At 41.5% G+C, this 10,097-nt stretch overlaps 1 protein-coding gene and 1 long non-coding RNA gene across 2 annotated transcripts; both read right to left on the reverse strand.

The window, feature by feature from the left end:
- Window positions 1–1,064: 1,064 nt before the first annotated feature.
- Window positions 1,065–2,017, reverse strand: LOC121847824. The gene is made up of 2 exons (XR_006084688.1): window positions 1,537–2,017; window positions 1,065–1,473 (listed from the first exon to the last, which is right to left on the reverse strand). It is a non-coding gene; the product is annotated as an uncharacterized LOC121847824 (long non-coding RNA).
- A 3,289-nt stretch (window positions 2,018–5,306) lies between these two features.
- On the reverse strand, window positions 5,307–8,790 carry LOC112262068 (cathepsin K). Its single transcript, XM_024437758.1, has 4 exons — window positions 8,307–8,790; window positions 6,473–6,574; window positions 5,801–5,943; window positions 5,307–5,574 (listed from the first exon to the last, which is right to left on the reverse strand). Exons 2-4 carry the CDS (start codon window positions 6,528–6,530, stop codon window positions 5,512–5,514), a joined length of 264 nt encoding a protein of 87 aa, XP_024293526.1. The 5' UTR covers window positions 6,531–6,574; window positions 8,307–8,790; the 3' UTR covers window positions 5,307–5,511.
- Window positions 8,791–10,097: the final 1,307 nt, after the last annotated feature.

The following is a 10,097-nucleotide window of genomic DNA, read 5'->3' on the forward strand; positions in this document are numbered from 1 at the left end:
ACAAATATCATGTAAATATAAACATAAATATACAAATATCATGTAAATATAAACATAAATATACAAATATCATGTAAATATAAACATAAATATACAAATATCATGTAAATATAAACATAAATATACAAATATCATGTAAATATAAACATAAATATACAAATATCATGTAAATATAAACATAAATATACAAATATCATGTAAATATAAACATAAATATACAAATATCACGTAAATCATGTAAAAGGCCCTGAAGCCAAACTGCTGAATGTAAGCCAGTGGAGGCTGCTCAGAGGACGGCTCAAAATAATGGCTGGAACGGAGCGAATGGAACGTATCAAACACATCGAAACCATGGAGAACATGTGTTTGATATATCTGATACCATTCCACTCATTCTAGCCGTTACCACGAGCCCGTCCTCCCCAATTAAAGTGCCACGACCTCCTGTGGCGTAAGCCTATACTGTATTGCTGCGTTTACACAGGCAGCCCAATTCTGATCGTTTGCCAATAATTGGCCTTTTGACCAATCAGATCAGAGCTTTTGCCAACAATTGGGCAAAAGATCAGAATTGGGCTGCTTGTATAAATGCAGTCTACACGTGAACAACAGAGCTCGATACACTAATACAATCAGATCATGAAGCCTGCCTAACAAGCAGTTGTTTCCCCCCTTTAAAACACCACATTCATTAATACAGTATAGTTTCCTGCTTTCCCGCTCAATCTCTCTCCTTTTGTCTTCATTGATAGAACTATGTGTGGTTAGTTACTGCTTCCAACAACACCTCGGGATGTTTTCGCTCATCCCACTCCTCATGGTGTGGACTGGACTCCCTCTTTGGTAGGATATGCTTGGAATCAAAAAGGCAAATTATAACACCCTAATTGGTTTCTGTGGGATAGGTAAAACAGATTTAAATGGATTGCCATTAATTGTCTTTTGTGAGACCACATTATCTTCCACAATTCGAGGAGGCTTTAAACAAACCAATTAATTTACTTCGCTCCCCTCCTTTCCTTCCCTCTCTCTCACACTTTCTTTCGGCTCTTGTATTTCTCTCGCTCTCTTTCTGTAACACCACAGTTTCTCAGGCCAGATGTATATACCTCTCTCCTCTCTTTCTGTAACACCACTGTTTCTCAGGCCAGATGTATATACCTCTCTCCTCTCTTTCTGTAACACCACTGTTTCTCAGGCCAGATGTATATACCTCTCTCCTCTCTTTCTGTAACACCACTGTTTCTCAGGCCAGATGTATATACCTCTCTCCTCTCTTTCTGTAACACCACTGTTTCTCAGGCCAGATGTATATACCTCTCTCCTCTCTTTCTGTAACACCACTGTTTCTCAGGCCAGATGTATATACCTCTCTCCTCTCTTTCTGTAACACCACTGTTTCTCAGGCCAGATGTATATACCTCTCTCCTCTCTTTCTGTAACACCACTGTTTCTCAGGCCAGATGTATATACCTCTCTCCTCTCTTTCTGTAACACCACTGTTTCTCAGGCCACCACTGTTTCTCATGTATATACCTCTCTCCTCTCTTTCTGTAACACCACTGTTTCTCAGGCCAGATGTATATACCTCTCTCCTCTCTTTCTGTAACACCACTGTTTCTCAGGCCAGATGTATATACCTCTCTCCTCTCTTTCTGTAACACCACTGTTTCTCAGGCCAGATGTATATACCTCTCTCCTCTCTTTCTGTAACACCACTGTTTCTCAGGCCAGATGTATATACCTCTCTCCTCTCTTTCTGTAACACCACTGTTTCTCAGGCCAGATGTATATACCTCTCTCCTCTCTTTCTGTAACACCACTGTTTCTCAGGCCAGATGTATATACCTCTCTCCCCTCTTTCTGTAACACCACTGTTTCTCAGGCCAGATGTATATACCTCTCTCCCCTCTTTCTGTAACACCACTGTTTCTCAGGCCAGATGTATATACCTCTCTCCTCTCTTTCGGTCATACCACCGTTTCCCACACATGCTGAGCACTTGTTGGCTGCTTTTACTTCACTTTGCGGTCCAACTCATCCCAAACCATCTCAATTTGGTTGAGGTCGGGTGATTGTGGGGGCCAGGTCATCTGGTGCAGCACTCCATCACTCTCCTTCTTGCTCAAATATCCCTTGCACAGCCTGGAGGTGTGTTGGGTCATTGTCCTGATGAAAAACAAATTATAGTGGGACTAAGTGCAAACCAGATGGGACGGCGTATCGCTGCAGAATGCTGTGGTAGCCATGCTGGTTAAGTGTGCCTTCTAAATAAATCACAGACAGTGTCACGAGCAAAGCACCCCCACACCATCACACTGCCTACTCAATGCTTCACGGTGGGAACCACACGGGTAGAGATCAATCGTTCACCTACTCTTCACGGAGGTTGGAACCAAAAATCTCAAATTTGGACTCATCAGAGCAAAGGACAGATTTCCACCGGTTTATTGTCCATTGCTCGTGTTTCTTGGCCCCAAGCAAGTCTCTTCTTATTATTGATGTCCTTTAGTAGTGTTTTCTTTGCAGCAATTCGACCATGAAGGCCTGATTCACATCGTCTCCTCTGAACAGATGATGTTGTGAAATGTCTGTTACTTGAACTTTGTGAAGCATTTATTTGGGCTGCAATTTCTGAGGCTGGAAACTCTAATGAACTTATTCTCTGCAGCAGAGGTGACTCTGGGTCTTCCTTTCCTGTGGTGGTCCTCATGAGAGCCAGTTTCATCATAGTGCATGATGGTTATTGTGACTGCACTTGAAGAAACGTTCAATATTCTTTACATTTTCCACATTGACTGACCTATTGATGGACTGTTGTTTCTCTTTGCTTATTTGAGCTGTTCTTGCCATAATATGAACATTGTCTTTTCCCAAATAGGGCTATCTTCTGTATACCACTCCTAACCTTGTCACAACACAACTGATAGGCTCAAACATTCCAAATGAACTTTTAACAAGGCACACCTGTTAATTAAAACGCATGCTAGGTGACTACCTCATGAAGAGAGAATGCCAAGAGTGTGCAAAGCGGTCATCAAGGCAAAGGGTGGCTACTTTGACGAATCTCAAAACTCAAGATTTGTTTAACACTTTTTTGGTTACTACATGATTCCATGTGTTATTTCATAGTTTTGATGTCTTTTTGAAACCAAGCCATGAGTTTTGAAACCAAGCCATGAGGTTGAAGGAATTGTCCGTAGAGCTTCTAGACAGGATTGTGTCGAGGCACAGATCTGGGAAAGAGTACCAAAAAAATGGAAGAAGTTCTTAAATGGAAGAAGTTTGGAACCACCAAGACTCATCCTAGAGCTGGCCACCCGGCCAAACTGAGCAATCGGTGGAGAAGGGCCTTGGTCAGGTAGGTGACCAAGAACCCAATGGGCACTCTGACAGAGCTCAAGAGTTCCTGAGGGAGAACCTTCCAAAAGGACAACCATCTCTGCAGCACTCCACCAATCAGGCCTTTATGGTAGAGTGGCCAGACGAAAGCCACTCCTCAGTAAAAGGCACATGACAGCCCACTTGGAGTTGCCAAAAGGCAGCTAAAGGACTCTCAGATCATGAGAAACAAGATTTTCTGGTCTGATGAAATTAAGATCGAACTCTTTGGCATAAATGCCAAGCGTGACGTCTGGAGGAAACCTGGCACCATCCCTACGGTGAAGCATGGTGGTGAGGGGATGTTTTTCAGCGGCAGGGACTGGGAGACCAGTGAGGAATGAGGGAAAGATGAACGGAGCAATGTACAAAGAGATCCTTGATGAAAACCTGCTCCAGAGCACTCAGGACTTCAGACTGGGGTTGAAGGTTCACCTTCCAACAGGACAACAACCCAAAGCACACAGTCAAGACAACGTAGGAGTGGCTAAGTCTCTGAATATCCTTGGGTGGCCCAGCCACAGCCTAGACTTGAACCCGATCGAACATCTCTGGAGAGAACTGGAAACAGCTGTGCAACATCGCTCCCCATCCAACCTGACAGAGCTTGAGAGGATCTGCAGAGAAGAATGGGATAAACTCCCCAAATACAGGTGTGCCAAGCTTGTTGCATCATACCCAAGAAGACTTGAGGCTGTAATTGCTGACACCGGTGCTTCAACAAATTCCTGAGTACAGGGTCTGAATACTTACGTAAATGTGATACTTCCATCTTTATTTGTATTAGATTTGCAAAGTTTTCAAAGAAAGTGTTTTGTTTCGTCATTATGGGGTATTGTGATGTCATTATGGGATATTGTGATGTCATTATGGGGTATTGTGTGTAGATTGATGAGAAAAAACAATAACAATTTAGTCCATTTTAGAATAAGGCTGTAACGCAACAAAATGTGGATAAAGTCAAGAGGTCTGAATACATTCCATATGCACTCTGTGTATGTGACCAATCCAATTGGATGACTAAGGGTTGAAAGATCCCCTCACTTCTCAGAAAGGGAGTTTAGTGATTGTGGAAGATTTCCCTCAATTCTACTTAGTTTACGTTTACTCATCATGACCGGCACTGCACACAAACACGTACGCACGCGCACAGCCACGCACACACACACACACATAAGCACAGCTACGCACGCGCACAGCCACACACACAGACATAGCCACACACACAGACATAAGCACAGCCACGCACACACACACACACACATAAGCACAGCTACGCACGCGCACAGCCACACACAGACATAAGCACAGCCACGCACACACACACAAAACAGCACGCACGCGCACAGCCACACACACACACACATAAGCACAGCTACGCACGCACACAGCCACACACACAGACATAAGCACAGCTACGCACGCGCACAGCCACACACAGACATAAGCACAGCTACGCACGCGCACAGCACACACAGACATAAGCACAGCTACGCACGCGCACAGCCACACACAGACATAAGCACAGCCACGCACGCGCACAGCCACACACACAGACATAAGCACAGCCACGCACACACACACACACGCACGTACGCACAGCCACACACACACACACAACAACACACACACACACACACGTACGCACGCACAGCACACACACACATAAGCACAGCTACGCACGCGCACAGCCACACACAGACATAAGCACAGCCACACACAAACACACACACACACACACACACACACACACACAACACGTATGCACGCACACACACACATAAGCACAGCTACGCACAGCACAGCCACACACACACACACACACACACACAAGCACACCCACACACACACACATAAGCACACCCACGCACATTACATTGTGAAAAAGCATTTCTTACCATAAAGTAACAACAAAATGCCAACAGTAAAGCTGCCGTTCAACTTTATTTACTGTAAATTAAATGTGTAAAGTTCAAAGGTTTTGTAGTCTATTTCTTATTTTATGTATATTTCCTTCATATTACAATGTCGTCTTGTTGTAAAACAAGCATTTGGACCTACGTATTCATCAAGCAGCCACAGACCTCGTGTTGTTTCTATGTCAGAAAGCAGGAAGACAAACTTTGAGATCTAACTATCATTCTTCTCTTCCTGACAGCTCCTCCTGCCACCACAGCAGACCTCGTGTTGTTCCTGTCAGAAAGTAGAGAAGCTCATAGAAGATTACAGCAGCATACTGTATGAAACCCAGGGATGCATTCATGAACACAATGTTTAAACGTGTTAGAAAAAGACGTTGGGGTACCAATCAAACAAGAATTCAATGAATTCAAATCATTAAAACTGACTGGTACCAAGGCTACTCTAACAAATCCTAAGAAGTAAGAAGAAGAATGACTTGGTGTAAATGGTAACATACCAAGTCAGACATGTGGTTCATGCCACATTCGAAGGTTGACTCTCCACTGTCATATTTCTTGTTGTGTTCTATGACCCTGGTCCTACACTCGAGCCAGATCTTCTTGCGCTTGGCTTCCTCCTCCTTGGATTTGTACTTCTTCCCTGTAAATACACACATTCTGTAAATGAGAATTATAAGTACTTTGTTAAACTGTGCAGTGTACAAGATTTTCAGTCTCATCACTGTATTCTTCGTGTTGTATGGAAGGAAGTGTTCTGTCTACATGACGAACACAGGCTAGGATTGTTTTTCCGACAGGGGGTATTTGATTATGCCCTAATTATTTTTCAACATCTGGGGAGAAGGAAACATGTATTGTCTGTGTGAATTCATCTCATCATGATCATGCGACAGTCGGGTACATGCTACAATGATCAATTATGCATAAAACAAATCTAATTTTGTTTTGAGTTTTGTAGAACAAGCAATTGACACAGGCACACACCTTTGGTTTATAAGCTGTGTTTTATATGGGTTGTGTAACCAAAATGTGTGACAGTGAAGGGAAAAAAAAATATTATAAAGAAAGTAATCACATTCTATCAGGTACACAGAGGAAAAAAAGCTAACTTCAGCACACTGGTAATCTTACAACAATTTAATGGATCTTATTTAACCTATCATTATTACCATGTTTTTCTTTCCACTCTTCAAACTCTTTGTCCACATCTTGACGTTCACTTGCCATATTCACTCACAGCCACAACCAGGCAGAACAGAAGAAGCTTCAAACTGAAAAAAAACATGACAAGTTATGTCCTATGTGATTATGTGCAACTATATTTATTAAAGTCACAATCCTAAATTGTGAGTTTATCAACAGTAGTTCTAAGTTCATGAGGCTTTATATTCTTCATGAATCAATGGGTAGACAGTAAACACACTCCTGGAATAAACTAAATAAAAAAGTGGAATTAAAATGGATGTAATTCCCAACGATTTACACAAAATACTCTAATGTCAAAGTGTAAGACACATTCTAACATTTGTATTCTCCTGCTGAAAAGGTAAATGCGTCTCTCAGTGTCTGTTGGAAAGCAGACAACCAGATTCTCCTGTAGGACTTTTCCGTTGCTCAGCGTGATTCTGTATTTTTTTTTTTATCCTTAAAAAAAATCCCCATACCTGGCCAATGACAAGCATACCCATAACCACCATGCTTGAAAATATGAAGAGTGGTACTCAGTAATGTGATGTATTGGATTTTCCCCAAACATAACACTTTGTATTCAGGACATAAAGTTAATTTCTTCAGTGCCTTGTTGCAAACAGGATGCATGTTTCGGAATATTTTTAATTCTGTACAGGCTTCCTTCTTTTCACTCTGTCATTTAGGTTAGTATTGTGGATGTAAAGGATGTGAAACGCTAGCTTAGTTAGCGGTGGTGCGCGCTAAATAGTGTTTCAATTGGTGACGTCACTTGCTCTGAGACCTTGAAGTAGTAGTTCCCCTTGCTCTGCAAGGGCCGCGGCTTTGGTGGAGCGATGGGTAGCGATGCTTCGAGGGTGACTGTTGTTGATGTGTGCAGAGGGTCCCTGGTTCGCGCGAGGGGATGGTCTGAAGTTATACTGTTACATGGAGTAACTACAATGTTGTTGATCCATCCTCAGTTGTTTTCTTCTATCACAGTCATTAAACTCTGTAACTGTTTTAAAGTCCCCATTGGCCTCATGGTGAAATCCCCGAGAAGTGTCCTTCCTCTCCGGCAACTGAGTTAGTAAGGATGCCTGTATCTTTGTAGTGACTTGGTGTATTGAAACACCATCTAAAGTGTAATTAAGAACTTCATCATGCTCAAAGGGATATTCAATGTCTGCTTCTACCAATAGCTGCCCTTCTTTGTGAGGCATTGGAAAGCCTCCCTGGTCTTTGTGGTTGAATCTGTGTTTGAAATTCACTGCTCGGCTGAGTGAGATCATGCAACTTAGGTGACTTGTTATGCACATTTTCACTCCTGAATGTATTTAGATTAGGCATAAAAGTGTTCAATACTTATTGACTGGGGTATTGTGTGCAGGCCGGTGACACAAAATCTCTATTTAATACATTTCAAATTCAGGCAGTAACACCACAAAATGTTTCTGAAGGCACTGTATATAATTAATTGATCTTTGTTTTATTTAAACTTGGCAAGTCAGTTAAGAACAAATTCCTATTTACAATCACAGCATACACCGGCCAAACTCAGACGATGCTGGGCCAATTGTGCACCGCCCTATGGGACTCTCAACCACGCCCGGTTGTGATACAGCCTGGGTTCTAACCAGGGTGTCTGTAGTGACGCCTCAAACACTGAGACGCAGTGCCTTAAACTGCTGCGTCACTCGGGAGCCCACAGGGAATTGACCAAGGAACAGCTGTACATATTGAAGATTCTACCTTTAATGAAGCTATTAGTATAAACGTTCCTCAGACAATATTGTCACACTCTATGAGAGAGAAAATGTAGGGTTTTTCCCTTACCTGTTCCAGAGTGCAGGAGCAAAAATACGTTTTCAAATAAGCAGTGCAGATACTCTCTAACGAAGGGAGGGATGAGGAAAGGACGTCAGAGGAAAAGGGACGTACATGGTCAATGGAGAGGAAGTCGTATTTCTTTGCCCAATGTTATATTCTCTCATTAGCTGCCAATCTTTATTCTCATAGTTGAAACACCAGATTTGCCATGTAAACTGCCAACAGTGTATTTGGTAAATGGAATCGGATAAATATTAGATGCACTATGTGTGTAGGTTACTATTTACTAACACTACAAACCCTTTCTACACTTGACTCGATGTATGCGTTTTGTGTTGTGGATTATTAATCTAGCAATCAGAATATCAGAGTTTAGCGCACAGTAAAGTTGTACTGTACAAAACAATGAGAAAAACCTTCTGAAAAACTGTGAATCTGGAATTTTCTGCGGTAACACTCAACGGACAAAATGAAAGCTAGAAAATGGTACTGCCCACTTCCTGAAGCAGAACCATAGATATATATCATATAGAACGGCTATGGCTTAATACACATGGCTTTCTATGAAAATAACCCTTCTATAAAAGTATTTATTCTCTGTAATGCTTTGGAGCGTGATGCCCGTGTGGTAAATTACCGTAACTCGATCCGTTGCCACCATATATGACGATACGAGCCCTTCTTTCAACGAGCGCTTGTATTGCAGTTAATTGAGTCTTTGATTTCATAAAATATCTTTGAGGAGTAAACAGGGAAACAACAACGAGTCGCAGACAGTTCGCAATAGAACATACCAGAGGAGGGTATTGTTTACTAGGCTATCTAAATGATTGGGATCATCTGGTTCTCATGATGTGTCATCTCCATCAATCCTATTGGAATCCTATTGTTCTACCTTTTGTTCTATTGGAAATCAAAACTCATCCGATTGGATCATATATATTTTTTTATCCGTTTTGTAGGATTTTGTCTAATCAGAATCCTAATACCGGTATTGCTATGTCCTTACTAAAAGGGTGAATAAAGGAATATAGAATGGTTTCATTTTCAATTAAGGCACAATGAAGATTTAATGTGTGTTTTTATACATTCTGTTTCTCTGTATTACAGCAAGTCTGATAAAGATTATTGCCAACTGAAAGTGTGACTTCTTTCCCTAATGATTTCCTAAGGCTGCAGTATTTTGTCAGATATCTGTTATTCCATACCAAGGCTAGACGAGGCTGAATGGCAAGTTGGCAACTAATTCATCTCAGTGATACATGACTATTCAGTCTGTTCAATCTAATTCATCTCATTGGTACATGACTGTTCAGTCTGTTCAATCTAATTCATCTCATTGGTACATGACTGTTCAGTCTGTTCAATCTAATTAATCTCATTGGTACGTGACTATTCAGTCTGTTCAATCTAATTCATCTCATTGGTACGTGACTGTTCAATCTAATTCATCTCATTGGTACATGACTGTTCAGTCTGTTTAATCTAATTCATCTCATTGGTACATGACTGTTCAGTCTGTTCAATCTAATTCATCTCATTGGTACATGACTGTTCAGTCTGTTCAATCTAATTAATCTCATTGGTACGTGACTATTCAGTCTGTTCAATCTAATTCATCTCATTGGTACGTGACTGTTCAATCTAATTCATCTCATTGGTACATGACTGTTCAGTCTGTTTAATCTAATTCATCTCATTGGTACATGACTGTTCAGTCTGTTTAATCTAATTCATCTCATTGGTACATGACTGTTCAGTCTGTTTAATCTAATTCATCTCATTGGTACATGACTG

The sequence above is a fragment of the Oncorhynchus tshawytscha genome, linkage group LG11, assembly GCF_018296145.1.
Source record: "Oncorhynchus tshawytscha isolate Ot180627B linkage group LG11, Otsh_v2.0, whole genome shotgun sequence".
Lineage (NCBI taxonomy): Eukaryota > Metazoa > Chordata > Actinopteri > Salmoniformes > Salmonidae > Oncorhynchus > Oncorhynchus tshawytscha.

Coding starts and splice junctions, on each gene's coding strand:
- LOC112262068 (XM_024437758.1), bottom strand. CDS start 6,530: ATGGCAAGTGAACGTCAAGATGTGGACAAAGAGTTTGAAGAGTGGAAA. Junction 5,944..6,472: donor AGAGTGGAAAGAAAAACATG/GTAATAATGATA, acceptor GTGTATTTACAG/GGAAGAAGTACAAATCCAAG. Junction 5,575..5,800: donor TGAACCACATGTCTGACTTG/GTATGTTACCAT, acceptor ACTTTCTGACAG/GAACAACACGAGGTCTGCTG.